At 35.5% G+C, this 24,743-nt stretch overlaps 2 protein-coding genes across 13 annotated transcripts in view; one reads left to right on the top strand and one right to left on the bottom strand.

The window, feature by feature from the left end:
- Nucleotides 1-764: 764 nt before the first annotated feature.
- On the bottom strand, nt 765-16,643 carry LOC129752163 (signal peptidase complex subunit 3-like). Its single transcript, XM_055747954.1, has 3 exons — nt 16,539-16,643; nt 992-1,263; nt 765-928 (listed from the first exon to the last, which is right to left on the bottom strand). The coding sequence occupies exons 1-3, from the start codon at nt 16,641-16,643 to the stop codon at nt 895-897; spliced, it is 411 nt and encodes a 136-aa protein (XP_055603929.1). The 3' UTR covers nt 765-894.
- LOC129755784 (serine/threonine-protein kinase mig-15) overlaps nt 15,402-24,743 on the top strand; it is a 167,772-nt gene continuing 158,430 nt past the window's right edge. For 6 of the 12 annotated variants that reach the window (XM_055752435.1, XM_055752432.1, XM_055752434.1 and 3 more), the window contains exons 1-2: nt 15,402-15,593; nt 16,042-16,885. In XM_055752435.1, the coding sequence (XP_055608410.1) occupies nt 16,817-16,885 (69 nt within the window). In that variant the 5' untranslated portion in view covers nt 15,402-15,593; nt 16,042-16,816. Of the gene's footprint in view, nt 15,607-16,041; nt 16,886-24,743 lie in introns of all 12 variants that reach the window. The other 6 variants (XM_055752438.1, XM_055752441.1, XM_055752437.1 and 3 more) reach the window with 3 other exon arrangements.

Raw genomic sequence — 24,743 nt, 5'->3', positions numbered from 1 at the left:
TATGTAACTATCAATTTTAAACAGCTTTTCTGTTTACCGCTATGTCGGGTGAATATTTTACTTGTATTTTACAGTGGCGTATTGATCGAGGAAAACGTTCATTTCTGCTTCCATCATATTGAACGTAGATTAGTGCGTTGTTTTTCACTTCACTGATATGTTTTGAGTATTCCTTTTCCCTGTAATTACCTTTACTTATTTTGGAAAAAGTGGGACAAAATTATCGTAATAATTTATAAGTTTTTATATTTTGATTTCCAGCAAAGATATTCTATTCTATCAAGATACCCGGCTGAATCGTTTTTCGAACAAGTAGTCTGGGACATCATCTCTTTGTTTACGGTGCTGCCACCAGCGAAAAAGTTTTCAAGCTTTCAACTTGCATGCAAGCTTGCAAACACATAAGTTTAACATTTGACCGACGAAACAACCATGGTGTGTATATAGAAGGTGACTCGGTATGTCGAATTCCCGTATCATGTTGGTTTTACAACTGTGGACTTAATGGAGTTTTAATAAAAATGGATCTCTTTAGTTTAAGGCCGATATCCATAGAATCCCAGATTCAAAAATGCATACGGTCAGACAAGCGGCTATCAGACCAAAACAAACCAATTTAGAATTATTATCATGTTTTTAAAGCAGTCATTGGTCATAGCATAGACCGCAGAATTTGTGTGACTTCAATTAACTAAAGTAAAAACTCATATTAAAAGGTCCTGTGATTTCAAATTTCGTTTTATTTCGAACATTTTCTACTTTCAACTAAACTTGCATAACTGAAGAACTAAGGAAAATTTAGACAGGCGACGGCTTGTAGGTTTCCGAGAACTTGAGCGAATGATGTCCGCGAGCAAAAACATTCGGAAGCAGTCTTGCATTTGGAACGATGTTCTAGGAAAGGGTCGTCGTCACGTTCTGGTGCCCCCTGAAAAACAAAATCAAATTTTCAGATCGAAATCTAAACATTTTTTAAAAGTCCGAAACTCACTTCAAACCATTGCCATCGTCCCAGAAGTAGTACTTGTTGATCATGTTCTTGAAGTCCAGCAGACCGTTTTCGCTTCGCAGGATGATTTTGTCCACCTGATTGAGCTCGTTCAGTTCCGTCTGGTATTCGATCGCTAGATACAGAAATAGCTGCTTCACACTCCAGTTGAACAATGTATTCAGATCGGCATTGAGATCGAACGTCAGGAACGTCGCGCTGAAGTCTGGAACGTTGCTGCCAGATTTAATCGAAACTCGAATCACAACACAGAACTTTCATGGATTGTGGTGTAAACAAAAACTCCAAAGCTTGCTGTTAAAATTTTCGAATTAATGGTTAAAGTCTAGTGTTTTGTCCCCAAAATTTCTCAGAAGCCGATAGTACCTGTTTCCAGTGAACGCTGCATGGGAATATCTTCAAGGTTGAAATTAAAAATGATTTTTCTTCGTTTATCTTTTTTTTTTTCGTTTACTGAGGATCCTAGACACTGATATGTCCATTTTCGATTAACGTGAAGAAAAGAGCACCAAAGAATGTTTTGCTGAAATGTGTGCCATTTTTAGCAGTTTTAATTAATTGTTTTTCACTTTTTACTTCAAAATCATTTTTAAGTATTTTTAATCGCAAACCACCGAACAATATCAACCAAAAATCCTAAAATATAATCAAACGGTGATCGAAACACGTCGAAAAAAGATAATTTTCGTAATTTTTACATTTGGCAGTTTAAAAATTATAACTTTAAAAATTCTTTAATGAATTTTCCGATATGAGTCTCATCAAATCTTCAAGTTATCCACAATATTTTTACTGGGAATCTTCATATCAGGATAAGACCCTCACCAAAATTTTAATGATTCTCATTTTGCAACGATCCCAAAACAATTATTTGAGAAAAATGTTTGTATATAATTGCAATGAATTAAAAACTGAATATTAAATTACTTATCTGAAGTATTTTGCTGAATTGTTCATCGAAAGTATCGATTTATTTTAAATTCTCGTTCAAATTCTTCAATTTTAGCTTAGCTTAGCTTAGCTTAGCTTAGCTTAGCTGGATTGACTACTCACATCCACCTTGAACTATGGAACCCGAAATGCTTCATCATGAATCTCTACCTACAATAGTAAGGTTTATTTATTTACCAATAAGTGATTCCATTATTGCTTCCACATTACTTTTAAAGCATTTCGAACTCCATTGTCGCAGGCGTGGCTCAGTAGAAATAATTCCACATTGCCAGTGGTTGCTACTCCGTGATTGACCGAGGCCATCAGTTTTGTTCAAAGGTCAAAAGAATGGTGCTTGGGATCAGCATCTCATCCTCAATGCACAAAACAGATGCTCTCTCTTTGAACATCAATAACGGCGCCGGCCACGTCCTAGTAGTCAATGGATAGATTTGAAAAGGTAGAATGGGATAAAAGATCAATTTTGTGCTTTAGGACCGAGGTCACCTCTGCATCCTAGCAAAATAATTTAAGGTTGGAGGTTTGGGAGAAAACAATATGAGCAGGATACACTTTTGACTGGTGTAATGCTATGAAAAATCAAAATCTATACATTGTACTACGTTTCTGTTCTTTCCTAACGACACCCAGACATTTGAAAATGTATAATGTTTTTATACTATTAACTTCCAAATTTGAAGAATCAAAAAAATGATATTAGAGTAAAAAATATCTGTTAGTAAAACAATGTTGACTGTATTTCTCTTATTTAACGATTAACAAACTAAATTTAAACATCATGTATAAAATATGTATCAGATAAGCCATTTTAAATTTTGTCAAAACTTACATTACTTTATGTAAATATTAGTATTGAGTTACCAACATAGTTAATTATTAGTTCTAGTTTTAGCAAAATTTCAAAGTTGAGGAATCCAGGATTTATGATCCCACCAAAATTGAAATTCTAATGAACTGCAACTTTCTGCAGATGTAATTCTTATTATAAAATATAACAATGCTTAAGGCCGTTAATCAGAAACTACACTAAACGATTGACTCAAATCGATTAACCCGACGAAAATGAAGTCTTTCATTTCCACTAAAACGCTTAAATTGTATCACTGTGAATTTTCAAATTCTGTGCTAACCTATAGCGTTTTTGTTTATTTTCCACTGGCACTGGGTTTCCTCGGCGGCGATTTTGATTGTTTGTGAAGTTTGCTACTGCCTCCGTACCAGGGGAAAATATACGAAAACGCTATAAAAGACTGAAAAAAATAGTACTTAGCTTTTCTAATGGAGAGCGTTCCGGGAGGAATAATGTCCAAATCAGGGATCGGGAACCTAACAGGCAGGAATATCAAGGTTCGATAGTCTCAAATTCCTCCATCATTTCCTGATGAAAGTACAGTCCAGTTCCGTCAAGTTCCTTGTTGATGCAATGACTTTTGCACGGTATCATTATTGTTCCTCAAAAATCTTGAAATTTTCGGAGCCTCTGTCAAACACGTCCTTCTTGTAGCGATGACTACTTAGATCCCCCCTCGTTCAAATTCTTCAATGGATCGATGGAAAAAGCTGATTTTCCGAGTGGAGTCGCCACCAGCGCTCAGAGCTGTCAAACCTCATGATCAAAGTGGCAGAGAAAACGCAGAAAAATCAACAAAACATGGCACTGTGTTGTACTATGAGAAATCATGTGGACAAAAATCGGAAAAAAATTTCAATTAAATTTTTATTAGGAAGAAGACACTTTGTTTAAAAAAAGATCGTATTTCCGAACTCTTCCATTCTTAAGATATTGAAAAATGAGGAAAAATTTCAAAGATATATATGTTTGATAAAAAAGTAACAAGGCAAGCTTAAGATCACTGATTACAAAACAACTTCTACGTACAATGCATTGATGTAAACGTGAATCTCTATGGAAATACAGTGTTGAGATGCTTCAGAATCACTATTAAGAATATAAAGTATGCTAAAATGAAGGAAATCAGAAAAAATGAAATAATTAAAGTTTTCGGACGAGATCATTTAGATCCGGCTGATTTTTTCATGTTTTACGTGGATATTTAACAAGTTCTGAAAAGTTCAGTTCCGATCTCAAGATTTGAAGCTTTTTTAGAATTTCACCAGTCTCGGTTTTTTGGATCTATCCTCTATGAAAAGTAACTATGAAACTATCAGATCAATTTTCCAGATTCCCAGGTCACCCGTCTTTGACTTTTAAACTAGGTATCCTAACGGGCTACCTATATTGTTCGAACTTTTCAAACGTGTTTTTTTTACAATTTAGAGCTGGCTAGAAGAGTTTAAAATATACAAGGGCAGCAACTGAAAGGATAGCAGCCTGAGTTCCGCTCAAATACATGTAAATTTTTCCCCATTTTTCATTAAAAAATTATTTAAATTTTATTATTTAATTTCAAAGTTTGAACGTGAAATAAAACCTTTTGATCTTCCGATCGTAACCAAAAGAAATGACTGTCAAATTGTTAAAAACATTTCAATACATGTTCGAATTTCGAAATTTTTCGATGAATTTTAATATAAATCAAACAAAAGGTACTCTTCGAGTTGCTCGAAACGTATATACAACTAGTAAATTTTGTTTGATTATATTAATACTTACCAGTAGGATTGTTCGATCTTCTGGAAAAGATCGATTCACATGATCGATTCAGTTTAATGGTTCCAGGATCGATCCACCTAAAAAATCGAAGCAAAAGGATCGATTCCCGCGAGATCGATCTTTTGAATTTTAAAGCAGTTATGGACATGCATTTCCTCATACGACGTAATTAAAAGTTCAATTAAGAGGTGTGTTAGATAAGTCTATGTATTGTAACTTGAATGATTAAAACAATTCAACCATTTTAAGTTGGTTTTCTTGGTGAAATGTTATTTTAAAAAAGGCTACGGATTTTTTTTAATACCATCGAATCAGCCACAGGTCATAGCACAAAAAAAAACGTGTTCAGCTATCATCTTGAAGACTCAAGTTCAATTCTTCATGCATCCAAATTTTTTAGGTATAATTTCCACAAAAAGTGTAGGTAATATTAAAATATTAATTTGAGGACAGTAATAATTCAAATGAAGATAAAAATTAACGCTCAATTTTTATAGACATATTTTTTATTTTGGTCACATTCAAATGCTGAACAGCCTTCTATCGATTTTCGACCATGAAACTCGAAAATTTCGATAAGAAGTTAAATCTTGAGCAGAGTAAAATGCATTAGAATATTGATGCTCCATTCAAGGCTGAGTGAGCTTTCAATTACCCGTTCTATGGAATTTTCGATTTCTTGAGCATTTGATAAAAGTTCTGTTTTTCCTCAAGAGTAAAGAGGTGTAAAACGCTACCTATTACCCAAGATTTTTGGATTTTATTCAGTGTTGTTTTAGAACAACACTATGCATCCAAGGTGTAAGTCATGTGGGTTCGATTATATTGGCATGGAAGCAACAAAAATGAAATGCAGTCTTTAGGATGGTGCAGGTATAAAAACTCTACTCGAAATTGAATCCCAAAATAAAAAGATAAAAAGACTTCAAAAGATCGAAAGATCAGATCGCAAATAAACCGATTTAATCGATTTTTCCAGAGCTAAAGAATCGATCCAAAAAATCGGAATTTTTAGTTCGAAAGATCGATCTTGCTAAGATCGATCCAAGATCGACCAATCCTACTTACCAGACGTCGTCAATAATCCTCTTGCATGTATGACAATCTCTCATAGTGCGTTACCATAGTTGCCGTAGTTACCTCAGGAATTGTTTTATTTTCATAATAAACAAGAATGAGCGCCAAGGATAGGCATGAAATAAACACGAAATGTTAGGCTGGCAGATTTTATGAGGTTTTAATTCATATTGAAATGAATTTCTTTTTCAACAAAGTAAAAAATAATTATCTGATCAAGCGATTTTATGTGCATACTTGTCTTAATAAATCAAGTGCGAGTGGTGCGAAAAACAATGGAATTTTATGTTATGCTTTCCAGAACTTTTCAGCACGTTTTTGAACCAGGCATTTTTTTTTCAAAAACGAATGAAAAACCGAGCATTCCATTTGAAATTTTCAAATACAAATCCGGGTATTATCCGGTCGAATCAGAGCAAATTTTTTCCATTATTCTATCAAAATCAGGAAAAGATAGAAGAAACTTGTACCTTTTTTTTCTTCGAAGCACATAAATGTGTTCAATGCTTCAAAAAATTCTTTTTAATTTTAATGAAAATAATTATGAAATATCCGATTTCGGATCAGAAATTAAAACAAATCATTATACAATTTGTTTTTTTTTTTTTTTTTGGTAAATTCAACAAATTTTGTGAATACACGCGTACAAAAACCGAACCATTGTATTAAAATCCGGGAATCCGGGCTGATATGGACTGGCCTCGACATTTTCCTTGAATATTTTGGCACGCCCGGATAAAACCGGGAAATTTAGAATGCTATACGTTCTAAAACCGTCGATGTTAGAAATTCTTTAAATCGATTAAGAAATATTTTAAATTGATTGAGAAACATAAGAAAAAATAGCTTAATTTAAAATCATTATCATTGTTTTGAAGGTAAAGGTAAAAATTGACACTTGTTTAAAAAAAAAATTTGAATAGATTAATCTAGCCTAATTTCAATATAGCTGAACGTCAGTTGGAACATCTAAGAAGTTTTTTATATTATTAAAAATAATCTTTTTCATTCCATTGAAGTAATTCAAAGATTTTTGACAGTTTTCAACAGTTGAAAAATGAAAGTTATGGCCAGTCATTTGATCAATTTACTAGCATTCAATTTACAGTTGAATTGATCTAAAATCTAAATGATTTCATGTCACCCTAACCTAATTTGCTTCAGTACCGCCATCTGATAAAAATAAAAAGGTTTTTAGTAAATACAACAGATGGCAGATTTGTATCTCTCTAGCGGAAAACTACGCAGAAGGTGCTTAAAGAGATCCATTTTAATATATAAACTTAATTCTTAATAAGATCATCAAAATCATATTCTTAGGCATGAAGCTTTTGGAACTTCATTTTTGTTTGTTTTTGCTTGAATTTCGAGGTCTCATACTAGATTTTTAATTTTGTTGGAACTGAATTCAAAGAAAAAGTAACTAATTTGCAACGAATTATTTATGAAAAAAGTGAAAAGTCGTATGTTTTCTTCATGCTCCCAATGTTTTCATTTTTTTTATAATATTTTAATTACATAAAAACATATTGAATAATGAGATAATTTCTGAAAGTTAATACTATTTCAATATTTAACTGAAATTCATAATCAATTGCAATTGAAACAACCAAACTTTCAGATTCAGAAGAGTGGATTTTTTAACCTAAATTATTAAGCTGGATTTCAACTCAAAATTTTAAATATTATTGTGTTGATGAGCTAAGAACAGTATAGGCGATATAATTGGTGTGAATCCTGAAATCGAGCTTTGTAGGTTGAAAATTAGAAATACCTATGTCTTCCGAATGTTCAACCTGACCGATTGTCTTGTTTCCGAGAAAATAGTCGGCGATGACGGAATAGTTTTATCTCACCTGGGAAAAATTAAAACATAGGCAAGTTTTTGGAGCCTACATATTCAGGTAACGCGAGCCTCTTACAGTTTTGGAGCAAAAATACTTATCAAAGTAGGTGAAAAACACAAAAAAATGTCTTGCTTTGTATAGAATTTGAAGCACGACTGATATCAAGTTTCAACCAATAATCTAAGTTTCACATTTTTAATTTAATCTTGATTACCATAAAATCCCCATAATTGAAATTTATATTTATAATTTTAATCAAAATTTGGTGTCAGGACAAATTGATCGTAACCATTTCTCACTAAATTAACTTAAATTTGAAAGTTTTAAATTAAAGAATAGATTTTTTTATAAAAACTATTGATCATTACTAAAATTGTTAAATCGTGATAACAGCTTAAAATGTATGAGGCTCTTCGAGCCAAAGGGTATAAGTGCATAAAAGCTAATGAAAGACGTAAAATATCACATTAAATAAGCCTTGGACAGGAAAATTAATTATTTTTTAAAAAAAAGAAACTTATTTCGGGAAAACACATTTTTAATTTGATATGTTTGATCATTTTCCATATAATTATCTAAAATATTAATTTCTTTTTCAAATGTAAAGGTATGTAAATTAAAATTCTAAATATCTGAAAAATTACCAGATATTGTTTGAATTCTGAAGAATCGTTTATTTTTATTATTTTAAAAAACAAATTCTGGAATTTTAATGTATCCTTTTAATTCAAATTTTCTAGACAGTTTCGATATCTTTGATTCAGAAATAAATATGGGCTTTTGGGAATCTCAAATTGAGATGCATTCTGTAAAAATCGGAACTTCCAATGAAAAATAAACCAAAGAAAGGAAATGTAGTATTAGATGTAGGTAACAAAAATCGAATCTGTCCAGGTGGACATCTGTGGGAGTGGGGGTTGCCAAATGTCCACACTTGTGCACGGAGAGGGAGAAGGGGGTAAAAATCTCATTTTTCTTCATGTGGTATCTGAACGGCCCCAAAGGAAATTTAACACTTAAAGGCTCAAATCATTTTGACTTCTTAAAAGGATCGATATATGTTGATCCATCAAACATGGAGCTAAACCGATCTGCAATAACTTGTAAGATAACAAAGTCACAAAGTTATGGTCGAAACAAGTTTGCAGGTATTTCTTGAACATACCTACTATTTGGTGAACATTATCAAAAATTGAACAAATTATAACTAAACTTTTAACGAAGTTAGTCTAAAAAACAATATAAATATCCAAAAAGCGAATAAAACTCATGAGCATTAAAGATAACTTATCAGATTAGCAATACGTTGTTTGATGACAGAATTAACGCACGAAATCAAATTGCATGTTTCGCATGATCCCAAGCTTTTCGCTGATACACCATACTGAGGGATGAGCCCAAACTTCGTTTTGACATTTATGAAAAAGGATTCAAATGCAACTCGAATTTTTAAATTCGGTCCAACCAACCCTGAACTGATCGGGTTGAAATATAAAGTGTGATTTCTTGGAAACTTTTCAACTTTAAGCCAAGTTTAAGTCATATTAAGTTAACATATAGATTTTTCCAAAAACATCCGAAAAAGGTTTTGATCATCGACTTTAGAAGGAGATCAATAGAAATGCAATTTGTCATAAGATAACTGAGATATGACCAAACAAATTTTCTCCCAAACTTATGGCCGGTAGTGAATATGGTTAGCAAATTCTAATTCAACGCTATAAGTAACTCAACAAAAGTTATTTGGTGGAATTCGTTCCAGGGAATTGGAAGTTACAGCTTTTTTAGTTTGGCGGGCCCTTTTTTCAATTTTAAGCTATTAAGTGATAAATAAATTCTTTTATTGAACAAACACCCCCACGTACAGGGTGACAAAAAAGTCCGGTCACACAGAAAAATCTCAATATTTCAAAAGTTAAGTGTGACAGGACTTTTTTGTCACCCTGTAGAGGAAAAATTTGAGAATTCGAAAGCACTTGTACTAGGAAAAGTTCTTAGTTTTTCTTAAGTTTCCACATAACATTTAGTTTCTCGTTATCTGTTGCCCGAAATCAATTTGATTATTTACTTTGAATTATTTGATCATACTTTCAATTTACATTTCATAATATTTTTCATAATGTGAATGGTTAAGTTTCGGAAAAAGGAGCATAGAACATTGAAAATGTTCATCGAACTCTGATTCACAGCAAGTTAAAATTATAGAGTTCTGAAATATATTTTTTTAAAATGGCTTTTCAAACTCTATATTTTCGTAGAGAATTATAGCATTTTTTAAAATATTTTTTTCTATAAATCACTTTCCAACTTAAACACGCGTTTTCACAGTCTGTAAAAACATTTGGAAACTAAGGTAACATTTCTTGATTTCTTTTTTAATTTCTTTCCTAACTTTTGAATTCCTAAAGAAAAACTAATCTTTTCTAACTTTTCGAATTGAAAATTTTCGGAGTGAAAAATGATTTAATATCCTGGTTTGATGATTATAGAAAAAAATATTAAATTAAAAATTGCAGAATTTTATTCTGATTCTTTTATTGCTTTTTCACATCGATGTTCTTAATCTGACTTCAGGAATATGTAATTCAATTTTTTTTCTAATTTTCATAGAATAATTGGGTTTTCATTGTGATGTTGCATAGAAATCAGAAAATAAACCTTAAAGTTTCTTTGCAAATTTTAACCATTTTTCATGATTTGTTATGTAAACCAATGTTTAGTTGTATGCAGGTTTTCAATTTTTTTTTAATTCTTTTTTTTAGCACAGATGTTTGTTTTTAAACTCTCTTCTTCGTTTTGAATCTTGGTTGATATTTTACTTGAGACTAAAATTTTTATATTCCAATTTTCTTGTGTGTGAAGAATCACTGAAGATATTATTGAATCAAAACCTGTTTCTGAATTCTGATACTGAGTGTTTGATAAAACTATACGTTATAGTTCTACAATATAAATTTTTTTGATTTTCTAAATTTTCTTTTGTTTTTGAGAATCTAAGCACAAAAGGAAGGAGATGAGTTTTTCTAACGTTTCCTATTTTTCCTATTATTTCTTTTAAGTGATGAAATTCTTTTAAGTGATTGAAATTTGAGTGATGAAATGATATCACAAAAGTGATATCATACTATTTTCAAACTAACTGGATACCATTTATAAAAAAATTTCTAAATAAATCTAAGATACAAATAAGACGTATCTTAAATTAATTTCAAATTAAGCTAAAAATATTCTAAAGATTCACAATAAAAAAGGAAATGAATTTCTAACATAATTTTCTCACTCATGATTATCACACGATCTCAAAATATAATAAATTTTACTGATAAAATAAATAAAAATTTCCGAAACAAACCACAATGAAAGTATCAAATCAATGTTATTTTCGGTAAGTCGTTGATAAATTTTCAAAAATAGTACACCTTCTCTGAACTAGAAATTTGCTTCAAAATTATTTTCAAGCAGTCTAGTTTTCAAATTTGAAATAAATAATATATTGTAGCCGCCACTGACCGATCCCTTACTGGCGTACGACTTAAGCGCCACTCCGTTAGGAGATCGTACGCCACGGTTTAATATGCCCGGTGAGACTCCGCTGAGGGCGAGTCCATAAATTGTCCTTAAAAGTGATTAAGGATCGGATCAGATAGGGCTCTCCAAATAGCTAACCCAAAATGCGACGAAACTAACACATGACGAAATTGCGATCAATCAACATGAAATCCCAGAACAGCTCAGTTATAGATCGCCCATAACTGGCAATCACATCACCGAACTAGCGACCTCCCGGATCCCAATTACAATCGGCAATTTAGGTACATATGAACCCCCAGGTCCTTCCCCTTACTACCCCAGTGTGGTCAAGTCCTTCACTTAATTAATGAAACAGTTCAACAGCATTTACAGTTTTACAATTTATTGCCTAACGATCGACTTTGAATTATGGCATTTCAAATTCTACCTATCTACTTGCGTGCAATACTTTCTTAAACGCCTAAATGTCCTTCTTCATCGTGCGTGCTTTCAGCGACAAGTCTCAATGCAGCATAGCTTGTCGCGCCCGGGCTTTTATGTTGAGAAGTGGGGCTTCCCTAAATTATCGGCTGGGAAATTCGGCCTCGCCACTTATGTTTTCATGCAACAGGATCTAAGTCACCGTAAATGGAAAATATTTTCGGATCAGCAATTTTTCCACTGGGGCATCATATAGGCATGACCCCCTCGATGCTATAAAGCTCCCCAAGGAATTCCGACTGGAATCGACTCACCCAATCCTGCGTTCCTGATACTTGCTGGCGAAAAGGAGAGTCGCTGGCGGGTCCCGTTGATGACTCCTAAGTCACGCTCTTGGATGCTGTGGTTGCCGCTCGGATGTCCGTCGAAGGTGTTGAGTGTCGAGCGAAGGATTATCTAACACGAGGTGTGGTCGGATAGCGTTTAAACTTTGACCTGCGGTCAAAGGGCGATGACCGACGCTGTGTCGCACTGCACTGACCTTGAACGGCTGCTGGGTCAGTTAAATAAGCTTGTGTTAACTGGAGTGGCCCTCTCAGCCACGTGGAGCTCCCGTCACTCCCCCGAAACGCTGTGGTGACGTAACGTTTCGCTTCCGACGGGTTATATTGTCGGGTGTTCTTGACGTGGCGGGAAAACGGAGCAGCGGAGTACTGCGTGGTCCAGGTTTGATCCGGCTGGGGGGAAAATGTGTGCCTTCTTTGACACGGAAACATTAAAACACGCACGATTTATTCAAGCACGCACAATTACCTTGCTGGATGAAACTTTGCACGCAAAAACTATCTTTATCTAGCACGCACTTTCCTGAACTAATTCTCTAAGCTAGAAATCGAGAATTACCTATTAATTAATATGAAAAATCTGACCGCACTATAGCTTACTTCAAATTGGACTCAAACATTCACGGCCCACACGCACTTCCACTGCCGATCACGCTCAAGAAACGTTTGATCGCCTCCTTGAGCTCTCAGTACAGGGAAGGCGACCTTGCTACGAACGCCCTCGGCGGAAGTTCACAATCCCCGAGAGTTCTAAGAGATCATCTCAAGAGATTATAATTTCGTCAACTGCATCAGAATCGCAGTAGCTAATTGGTTCTAACTGAAACAATTCAACACCTCGCGGGAGAATGTATGAACGTCTCCTCAGCGTATCGAACCGCATTGCTCAAACCGTCGATCGCGCGAATCGATATTATGTTCGAGATCGATCGAGAGGCGGACAAACTGGGCCTACTTTAAGGCGGAGAGTAAATGTTGAATTTTCGAACATGCGGACTGCTACAATATCCATAACACAGATTTAAAAAACAAATCTGAATTCTTAAATAAATGTCAGATCAGATAAAAATTAACCATGATTGTTAGGAAAATGATAATAATGTTATTTATCATTCATCTTAATTTACATTTCTTTTGTTCATTATCACGAAGGGTTGATTAAAAAAATTCCGCTGTAGTGTTTGAATTTGAAAAAAAAGAAATAATCGCGATTTGAAATGTGAATTTTGTATTGGTAAAAAATAAAAGGTTTATATTTTTAGAACACCGGAATTCAGAATTGAAAAACATAGACAAACTTATCGAAAATATTTCTATAAAATTTAAGTAGCTTGAAATTAAAATTCGATAATTTTTTAAAAAAATTAAAAAAAAACTGTACTATAACATTCGGTAGATTTATTTGAATGTCAATACAAAATATGAATGTGAAAAAAATAAGTTTTTGAACATTTATGAAGGATCTTTTTTTTTAATATACATTTCTTACCATTATAAAAACTTGTTTTTAGAATTTAATTACTAATTCAAGAGAACAGCATTTTTGTGCTTATGTTTTAGGTAAATTTAAACGTACTGAAATTGAATCTTTTGTTGAATTAACAGTTTCTTGGATTGAAAATAGAAATTTAAACTCTGATTGCAAGAAGATCAGAGCTACGTTGAGTTGAAATAAGATTATCGTCTTCTCATCCTGTCAGAATTGCGTCCATTTATATTTTTCCCCTTGTTGTGTCTTGAGTTTTACTGTGGATATTATTTTTTCTTTATTTATTTCGGCTTTTGGTCATTCTCTGCATAGTTCCTGAACTTCCCATTATTACTTACATTATTACAAATACCGTCATTCCTTTCTATATTTCAGCTCTTTTCTTTATTCTCTCTTTGAGTGTTTTCTTCTTTATATGCCTTAGAAACTACACTGAGCCGAAAAAGGAACGTTGAATTCACCTGGATTTTCACGTAGCCACTCATTACGTGAATTTTTGCTTGATTTACGTGAAGCACGTAAGAGCAAATAAATAATCACCTGATTCTTACGTGAAATTCACATAGTTGGATGCTGACAAAACACAAACACATTCGATTTACGTGAAAATCAAGTGGTCAGCAAAGTATAGACGAATCTGGTGTATTCTATGTGATGTTCACATAGCTCTGAATGGCTCATTCACGTAAAATCTATGTGAAGGAACACAGTTTTCAATATGGCGTGGATCTAAGTACGCTCAGCTGACAAATGAAAGGTTTATTGGTGATCTAGAAGCTGTTTTTTTTTTTTTTGTAAGTAGTAATTTTTTTGTTGTATGATCATTATTTCAATCTTCTGTCATTTCAACAGATTGAGGAGTCTGAGCTGCTGGTCGAGCAAGCAACTGCAACGGAGGCGCACCGAATACAATTTCCTTGCCGGCGCCGTAAGTCGTAAGTTAAAGCGAAATGAAATTTTTGTTTATTGTGAAGTGTAAATGTTGAAAGTTATGTTCTTTTATTTACACCGCTAAATAAAATCGCTTTAAAAATTAAATTTTCTTTTCTTTTTAAGTATGCGAAAGAAAACAAAATACGTTAATATTTTATTCAAATCTACGTGAGTCGCATGTAGCAGAGCAAATCCCCCTCTCGCGTGCTTCAAGTGGAATTCACTTGCAACTCATATAAAAATTACGTGAATTCCATTTGCTGCATGAGCTCTGTTTGCTACCTGAAATTCACGTAGATTTCAAATGATTTTCATGGTGGCAAAAATCTATGTATATTTTCACGTAGCGTTCATGTGAAAAGTTTTTTCGGTGTAGGTTTTGCATTTTTCATTATAACTTTCCTTTTTCCCACTTTTTTATTTTTTCTTTTATTTGGCTCATAAAAGGAAAACAACAACCCAGTTCAGTTTTTCTCTTGAGTCTTATTACTTCTCAATCTAGAGAGGAGAGATCATTTAAAAAAAATACTGCAGCGGTTATTAATCACTAAATCTCAAACCGATTCTTAAATTACCAATGCTACAAGCCGAATCTTTTGCTGCAAATATTTAAAAAGAAATGCATTGATCTCTACTTTTCTAACGCAAACTCTGAACGACTCCTTTCGATATGCAGCATAAAGCATTAAACTTTCGAACCTGCATACAATCTACCTAATATGCTCGTAAAAATTTCCAGGTTCTCGATTCTTCCTAAGAGATGAAAATCCCGGAAAAAAATTCAGGTTCTCGTGACTTCTTTTAATTTTGGATTTTTTATGGATTTTGGAATTCTAGATAGAACATTGATTTAGCACTTATTTTCCTTGAATACATAAGATAATCTTAAATTTATATTCTACGCCGATCCAGCGTTGGCGATTGTAAATTATTTACATTAGTTATTATTGATAAAAAAAAAACGTCTCAGATTAATCCAACCATTTTATACGCAATTCAAGGGTCCCCCGTTTGGAAATGTTTACAAACATTTCCGAGGGAACTGTCACCGAATGACAGTCCGAAACGTCATAACTGTCAAAATCTGAAAAAAGCCTTTCCATTCTGCTTCCACGCACACATTCATAGAAAAAGGCCTTTCCCAAGTATGAGAGGGTGTTCTTGTTGGTCCGCCCCATTCGTTCGGTCAGTTCATCAGCAGAACGCAAAGTGCGACCGCCCGAGTCGGTTCGGATTGTTTTTGGCTCCGTCTCCGTCGTCTCGTCGTCGCGCAAGGGTTTTTTTTCCTTTCTTGTAACTCGGTTCGTGTTTTTGTGTAAACGTGTGCCGATTATTGGTGCAGTGTTCGTGCGTGTTTAGTGTCCCTCGGTGTGGTGTGAGTCCTTTTTGTATGGGATATCTGTTCGGAATATATGGGAAGTTAGCGGATGGATTATTATCCGATGATTGCTATAGTTGGGTGGGGTGGTGATTTCTTGATAATTACATTCTTAAATCATGCATTGGGTGTTGATTTGGTCTAAGCAGACTCGTCTGCTGGAATAAATTTTTAAGGGGTTTCTGGGGGAGGGGCTCTCCTGTTTATGAAAGAAAAAAAGTGATTAGGGTAGTGTGCGTGACGTCGTCCGTTGGCTGAGTTTCGATATATACGAGGGGTTTTCGCGTGTAGTAGTGTGTTTATTGAGATTTTCTTCCCTGATTAATCACAGAGAAGGGAAATTTCGCCGATTCGCCTAGCCAGTGGAGACGTCGACTTTTATCGGGGCCGTTTTTGGGTGTTTCCGGTGTTCGAAAGTTGAATATTGTGTTTTATTTCGTTGTAGGAATGTCGGAACCGATCCGGGAAGGTGGAGTTTTGTGAAGATTAGCCGAATTCAGATCGAATTCGGTTGACTGTGGCCACACATTTTGTTGGTCGACGGATTTCGACGTCGGTTCGTGTGTTGGTGTGAAGTGGACTTGGTGTGATCTTTTTGTTCTTTTTCCGGACGGGTGTGTGGAAATCGACGAATGTGCCAAGAGGAAATTTCATGAATAATGTTTTCAATCGGTGGAACCCATTGATGGCCACACGGCGGTGAGTTTGTTCGGAAGTGATTTATGTTGGGCGTCGTAAGCAGGCATTGGGGGTGGTTAAAATTCGCATAGGGTAGGCGTTACGCTTTTTGGGTGTGCGTAACCAGCTAACGGGCTGCTGTGATGGATTGTGAAATCTGAAAATTGTGCAAATCGGCCCAGTAGGAGAAAAGGTTCTGCGGTTGCATGAATTGATACATCCCGTTGCGTGTAATCGAGAAAAAGGTGAAAATATTACACTCACACGAACGGGCTTGGCCTTATTCTTGGTGTAGTTGCAAGCTGTATCCGAATATAGTGTGTCTTTACATTCTCGTCTCGTTCCTCGTTGGATATCCCACGAAGACATCAGCAAAACCAGAGGAGAGCAAGCAAAACTTGAACCAAAATCATCACCGTCATCGTCAATCGGCGCTGTGGAAAATCAGCAGCACCATCATCGGCCATCAGTAGAACTTGGTTGTCATCGGGAGGGACAAATTTGAGACGACCACGAAGACTACTAACTAAACATACGTCAAAATGGCGCATCAAATGATGCCCCAGTCAGTGAACTGCTCACTGGATGATATTGATCTGAATGCACTAAAGGTAAGCCGAAGATAGCCCTTTTCAGTAAATTACCCCAAAACTCAGACCCAAACCCACCCACCTTTCCAGAGACCCCGTTGATTGATGATCATTTGTTACCACCTTCTTCCATTGACGAAAATCTTTGCGCAAGAAAATTCCTCAAATAATCAACTATCAACCGTACTTTTTGACCACGATGTAGATTAATCCCCGCGAAACAAAAATTAAGGTGTGGCTGTCATGGCCCCAAAACATCATCGTTGTCGTTCCCGTCCAATAAACATACAGTACCAGAACCAGAAGAAGATGACGACGACAACGACTCTCACATCACCATGAATTCTTGAGCAATCATTGATTCACATACCTCGGCGAGCGACGTCGACGGAAGAATATACAAGCATTAAACAACAGCGCAATCCACAGTCCACGGTCCAGTCAAGTCGGGCTGCCGGATGTTTACCTTTTTTTCATAAATATACGACACACGACATAGTCGATTAGGCACCGGCTAATTTGCTAATTTTTCTCCTTATTTCACATTCGACAACAACACACCCATTCCCTATTGTTTGGATTCGACCGTTGTTGGTCGTCGTCGTTGACAAGTTCATTGGTCTTGACTCTTAATCGTTCCACAACGAAAAATGTTCATACGACCTTAGCAATTGTTAGGGTTCAGAATTGCTGATCCGAAATTCATACTTTTGTTACCGGGAGGGCCACTACAATTGTGTGTTCCGGTTCCGTGGCTTTTCTGGGCATTGTTTGTTTGATGATCATGGTCTCGGATAATGATACTTAGGTTTAGTACCCAGCCCAACCCCGGTTTTGGATTTTACTCTGATGATGAAGGTGCCTAACATCATCGCGTTTATCTAACTACATACGCACTGCTAAAATAGATGAATGACAACCCGGTGACTACCGCGGCTTTGACATTTTATTCGCGGTCAGCAGACGATTGAAGCATTGTTTGTTCGTTTGGTGTTTTTTTTCTCTCATTTCATTCGATTTTGGAGTACCGTTATGATGACGTTCGAATAGTCTGTTCAGTCATGTGCAGTTAGAGTCAAAAATTTAAACCTAATCGAATCTGGAAATTGAAAGCAGAATCTTAAAAATGAATTTGGAACCTGATCCTGAAAGCGGAATCTGAAATCTGAAATTAGAATTTTAAATCTGAAACTGAAACCTGAATCTGAATCTGAGTCTGAAATCTCAAAACTGACTCTGAAATCTTAATTCTGAAACTGGAGTCTGAATTTGACATCGGAATCTGGAATCCCAAATCAAAAGTCTGAATCTGGGATCTGAATCAGAAATCTGGAATCTGAATCAGAAATCGGAATCTGAAATTTAAAATCTTGATCTGAAAACTGAATCTAAAACCAGAAATCTGAAATCTGAATTTGAAATCTGAATCTGAAATCAAGATCTGAACATCTTAAAATTGAATCGACTTCCGCCGTTTGTGCGAAGTTTGATATGGTTTAACTACACTCGAAATCTTTGATACATTGATTTACAGTTTTGACTGTGCGTGCTCCTTGTAAACACTAGCGTATTCACGAGAACACTTCGTGGTTTCGCTTGAATCATCTGTAAAAATCTATACACAAACGCAAGAACAAATACACATACTTGTTCGTTAGATATCGAAATAAGTCGATATGGATGTACAACGCATTTCATACTTCTTTCAAAACAGCTATGAAAGACGAGGATGCCAATCGCAATTATTGACTAGACTATGGCCATGCTAATAAATAAAACCATTTATGCAAGCTTGGGGGGACTTGCAATCAAAGTCACTCCAACGAAGGGATGTCTCCAAGGTGGGGTTCTATCACCTCTGTTGTGGTCACTGGTCGTGGACGACCTCCTAAACAAACTTGTATTTATAGGATTCAAGGTCATAGGCTTTGCAGACGACGTAGTTATTAAGTTCGGGGAAAACATGAGAATGTGTCGTCTTAATAGAATGCAATCTGCACTTAACTACGCACTTTTCTGGTGTAGGGAAGGGGGGCTGAACACAAACCCTTCCAAAACTACTGTGACAGCATTCACTTTGTGACGGAAAATTGCACTAAAACCTCTAAAATTAGATGAGGAAGTACTAAACTTCGAATCCCAGGTGAAATATTTAGGCATTATATAGACTCAAAGCTATAATGCAATCCACAGATAATGTGTCATGTTATTTAATGGCCAAGGCTACAACAGGTCTGCCTTAAAGGAGTAGAGAAAAAATGAAGACTAAGGCCGATAATTATCTACTGGATATTTACAGCCATTATAAGACCCAAAATCTCTTATGCCTCTTCAGTATGGTGGACCAAAACTGCCAGCTACGGCCCGGAAGATACTAGCGAAGCTTCAAAGAACCCTAGCTGCAACAGCGCCATGCGAAGCATATCGTACGAGGCTCTAAATGCACTGCTAAATATTTTACCACTACATCAATTTATTCAATTAGAGGCAGAACGTAGGGCTTTGTGAATCTCCGAAAACAAAACTCTCTATTAAGGAGATCTTACAGGACATCTAAACATCCTGAAAATTTTAGAATAAATTCACTTATTGTAAAGATGTATTGTATTGATGACTGGATGGAGCCCGTTTTCAACCTAGAAATACCATCAACTATAAAGACGTGTGGCAGTCAGGTGGGCCTGCGGTTCCTCCCGGATCGATTGATTTTTTTTACTGATTAGTCAAAAATGGATAATAGAACTGGGGCAGGAATTTTCGGACCCAGACTCAGTATCTAAATTCCTATGGGAAACTGACCAACAGTATTCCAAGCAGAAGTTCAAGCAATTCTAGAATGCGCTTTAGTATGTTTGAAAAGAGAATACAGGTACACAAGTATCTACATTAGACTGGCCCAAATTTGTATGGGATGATTTTTACAAAAAAAAATCAGCGCGGCACCACCACCGGCTTGGGGCATTTAGGTGAAAAAATGACTTTCTGAAAGTTTCAGGTCATTTGGCAGAAGTAGGAACTGGCTCAAAGGACTTGAAATTTGTATGAAGATTTTCGACAAAATGTTTGAAAAATTGACATACTTTCACTCTTTGTGTTCCAAAATATGTTTCCAGTACGCTAGAAAGCTCAGAATTTCAAGGAATTGTAGTTTAAACAATGAAAAACAAGTTTGTAAAAGATTGTGACGCGATACAAGTTGACTGTGATGAGTTGTTTGCAATTGAATGTATGATTTTTTGCGCATTTCATCGATATCATCGAGGGAGCAGTTCAGGCGAAGAGATTCCTTGAACCAAGCGCATGAATTTAAAAAAAAAAAAAACAGGTATTGAACTTAAGTAAGCACGAGTAAAGTATTTACACAGATCTCGGAAGAACCTTGTCCAAAAAAACAGGGTTTCAAAAGTATAAAAAAAATATTCAAAATGATGACTGTAAGTTCTGCAGTTTGAAAAAGAACGCATAAACGCATATTTTCGTATATTAGTTGACAGACAAAACTTAAATCAATTTTTTAACTGATTGCGGAGCAAATATGAGATATCTCGCGTACCATTTCAAAAGGGCGAAACTGCAAAATGTAAACAAATCGAGTTAACATTCATTCCGGATGTACGCGGTTGCACTTTACCTAATTAACTCGATTTCATCTTAAAATCACTTAAAACTTTCAAAAAATTAATAAAATTCAATTAGGCGAAACTTCCTGTTGATGCATTTTCGTTGGAACTTGAAGTTACGCCTATTCAAAATGGGGTTGTTTTTTCTATTCGTGTAGGGCCAATAGGCGTAACTGAGTTGACCGTGTGTGACAAAACGGCCTAATTAGTTTTTGCGTGTAGGACCAATGGGCGAAACTTCAAAACCAAAAACGGCCGATCAATTGGGCGAAACTTGCAGGCGTAACTGAAATTGAAAACAAAAAAGGGCGAAACTCGAAAATCTCTGAAATTTAGAGAAAAAAGTTAAAGATTTTGATAACCAACGAACAATAAGTGAGTATAATGCATATTTCTTGATTATGTTGAACAAAAAGTGGTCGATTTTTTAAATAGGATTTGATAAGATGTTCCGAAGCTTCAAACGCGTTTTTCTCGTTTCGAGCTAACTGCAAGTTTCGCCCTTATGAAATGTTACGCTTATATATATATATATATAACATATTCTCGCTCTCCGCAATTGTGCTACACATACAAGCATAACTCTATTGTCATAAATTTTATAATGAAACTATATTGGATTTTTTTTTGCAAAAAGCAAATATTTTGGCAGCGTTCTTAGGCAGAGTTACATTTTTCTGACGAAACGAATCTCTTTTTAACTACCACAAAAAGATATGTTGTCGTTGTTGTTGTGTATTACATTTGAATTGGCCTGAGGAACGAAGCCTCATATCGCAAGTGTTTTGTTTTTCATTCCTCCTATTATACTACTAGGGCACTATTAAAGTTATTCGTTGTTTTGTATAGAAAAAACCATTTTTTTTTTGTAAAACATATCTTTGGATTTTTACAAAAAAAAAATTATTGCACTTATAAAATAACTAAATATTTTCTTGCAATCTGATGATTTTAAATTTTGCAAATGAAATCCCTATTCAAGTTGACAAGCTGATTTGAAACTATGTTTCGATGCATTTTAAACATATTTCTATACAGACTATACAATGTTTTTAACAAATCTATATTAATTCCAGAAAAACTGAAATTTTTACGGTGGCTCAAAAGAATCACATTTAAATTTAAAAAAAATCAAGTTAATCGAACTTGTTATTTCAAAATTATTGATATTGTTGAGCAAAGCAATGAATAGATGCCAATTTCGTTGGATTCGTTCCAAAAATTCATGAAAACCTGTCGATTTGATACGAAAAGACATCGAAATATTTAACATGACAACAATTGCTAAAATTTAAGGGCTTTACATTGATTTTTTTATTCACCATGATTTTATATTGAAAACAAGTATAATAAATACCAGAAAAGTCATAATTTTTAACCGAAAAAAAACCGGGGGAAAACCGGGAAAAACTTTGGAATTTCAAAACAAAAAATTGCTAGCAATCCTGTGCAGAGCACATCATTAATAAGCGCACAACCCAAGTAACAGTTTTAGCTTTATTATGGTCAGCACAACTTTGTTAGAGCTATAGTATTAATCTACTTCATAAGCTAAAGCGCATTCTATACTTCACCCGAACTCTAATAAAGGTAACATTTGGCTGTTTGGTTAGAAACGTCATATTTAATGACTTATTTCTTTAATCTTCGAAAAAATCATTATGCTATTCATCAAAGCTTTTATAAGGCTTTTATAAAACATATTTGGCGTTAGTCAATCCAATCCTTAATAGCTTTATTATGGTCAGATCAATGGCTTATTAGTTTTTTAACAGTTTTATGTCCGGTGGAATGATACCATGAGTTGAGGTCGAATTTCGTTGTCTGTCGCCATCTTGAAATCCAAGATAACGGGTTTCGTTTTAAATTTAAAATGTTCTAAACGACTGAAAATCGCATGAAACCCCCTCAATATTGGAATTGGGTGAAAGGACGAACACCGCAAATGTCGTGCCATTTTTCTTATAATGTTTAGAATCAAACCAAAGTTTTAGGGTAATTTTCTAAATATATTTACTTCAAAAATCAATAGAAAAGTGTAAAATTGAACGCATTTTCGCTTGATGCCCTCCATCAAAGACTTTATAGGGTTATCCGGTTCCAGTTTCTCAGTTTTTTTTTTAATTTTCTTAACATGTCCTTTTCGTCTTTGATTGTCTTCTCGCTCTTCCAAAGTTCCCGCTTCATTATTGTCCAGTACTTGCTCACAGGGCGCAGCTCCGGACAGTTTGGCAGGTTCAGGTCCTTTGGAACGCAATGTACAGAATTAGAATAGTGACATGATGCCAAATCAGGCCAAAATAGCGGAGCTTTGTCGTGCTGCTGCAAGAACGGCAATAGGCGCTACACGAGGCACTCAGATTTTGTGCCCTTTGTCACGAAAGGCTCTCTCCTCAGTCCGCAAGAGCAGATGGCCTGCCAAACGAGATATTTGGAGGCGAACTACGACATTTTCTTCTTCTTAAATTAGTCGTCCACATCGAACTTGCTCTTGCCGGTGAAAAACTTCAACCCCGGAATTTGCTTAAAATCGGCTTTTATGTACGTTTCGTCGTCCATCGCACAGCAGCCATATTTTGTCAGTATCTTCTCGTAGAGCTTCCGTGCCCGAGTTTTATCCGTGGATTGTTGCCGATCATCGCGGTTAGGAAAGTTCTGCACCTTGCTCTTCTTTGCATTCTGGACGTAGCTCTGCGACATGCCGATCTTTTTAGCCAAATCACGACTTGAGACGTTGGGATTTGCTTAAATCATCCGCTTCACATTTCCCTCCGTCTTTTTGTTCTCCGGTCCAGGTTTTCTTCCAGCTCCTTTGCCCAGCGTCAACCACTCCTGGAACCGCTTCAACACTCTGCAGACGGTTGAATGATGAATGTTCAACATTTTCCCAACTGCCGATTCGACAGGTCAGGAAATTCCAGGTGCTTGGAAAGAATTTATTCTCTCGACTCGTGTTGGTTCACCTCCAGTTTCGTTGAATCGAAAAACACGACTTCGAATTTGACAGCATGTAAACAATACACATCAATGAGAAAGTGTGCAAAATTTGTTTGATTTTTACCCATTGGAAAAAAATCTTCTTCCTCAAAAATGGATTGCACGAATATCGCAATTCAAAAAGCGTGAATTTAATACATAGATTTATCACTACAGAAGAGTGTGTCATCACAAACTAAATGTCAGTCAGGAAGAATAATATTCCCCATATGGGTTACGCAGTTCCACTTGAATCTACTGGACAACACAGTTACAGTCATGCTCATAACTCTGTAGAATTGAGCAGCGTGCCCACTAGACCGCTGCAAGCTTTGTATAGAAATTTCAAATTATTATTTTTTTTGTGATTTTTGTCAGAAATAACAATAATTTTCTTTGAGGCGATCCATCCAGTCCTGAATTATAGCAACGAGATTTATTTTTTTTTTTTTTTTTCATGCGGCAGCTTTATGAGAAATCACACGGCCCTTTTGAGGCCAAAATTTTTCACCGCGGGGGAAAGCTAGGTAAATGAAATGGGAAGGATTGGGAGGAGACCGCAATACACCGGGCGGATTAAGAATGTGTCTCATTTAAACTCCGGTTGCTCTCTGACAAGTCAGACCCTGGCGAACCAGGGCTGGGCTTGCCAATGAGCTGTATTGCGAGCGAGGGTATTTTATATCGGTTGAATAATGTGTAACACTGTGTCATGTGAAGTGAGCAACAAATAGTAGCTTTAGAGGGCTGAGGTTTGTCGTGATAGTATTATTGTGTAGTGTGAAGTGAGCCTTTGTAAGGCCGAGTTTTGTTTTCACAGTGAGTATTATTGTGTCAACTGAAGTGAGCAACAAATAGTAGCCTTTGTAGGGCTGAGGTTTGTTGTCACAATGAAAGTATTGTGTCATGTGAAGTGAGCAACAAATAGTAGCCTTTGTAAGGACGGGTTTTGTTTTCACAGTGAGTAGTATTGTGTCATGTGAAGTGAGCAACAAATAGTAGCCACTGTAGGGCTGAGGTTTGTTGTCACAGTGAATAGTGTTGGACCCTACCTGTCACCTAACCTTACTCGATTCAAGAACTTTGAGCCTATGATTGTTTTCGCTTGAGATTAGCATAGATTGGCTAATAAAAGATATTTCCAAATATGTAATTACATTAACAACTTGGATACCATAAAACCGAATCTCCATTGAAAGGTGTTTATCACTGGCAGCACTTGTAAAAATTCTACGTTACACAAAGAATAAAAAATAAACTGATTAATAACCGGACAGGACTAT

Source organism: Uranotaenia lowii, chromosome 3 (genome assembly GCF_029784155.1).
Source record: "Uranotaenia lowii strain MFRU-FL chromosome 3, ASM2978415v1, whole genome shotgun sequence".
In the NCBI taxonomy this organism is placed as follows: domain Eukaryota; kingdom Metazoa; phylum Arthropoda; class Insecta; order Diptera; family Culicidae; genus Uranotaenia; species Uranotaenia lowii.
The sequence above is the reverse complement of the archived record's forward strand: the minus strand, read 5'-3'. Positions and strand labels throughout refer to the sequence as shown.

Bases quoted from the DNA above. Each gene is read 5' to 3' on its own strand.
- LOC129752163 (XM_055747954.1), bottom strand. From the start codon at position 16,643: ATGTCTTCGTGGGATATCCAACGAGGAACGAGACGAGAATGTAAAGAC. The intron at 1,264-16,538 runs GTGAGTGTAATA...AATCCATGAAAG, and splicing joins ATAAGGCCAAGCCCGTTCGT to TTCTGTGTTGTGATTCGAGT. The intron at 929-991 runs GTGAGTTTCGGA...TTTGTTTTTCAG, and splicing joins GACGATGGCAATGGTTTGAA to GGGGCACCAGAACGTGACGA.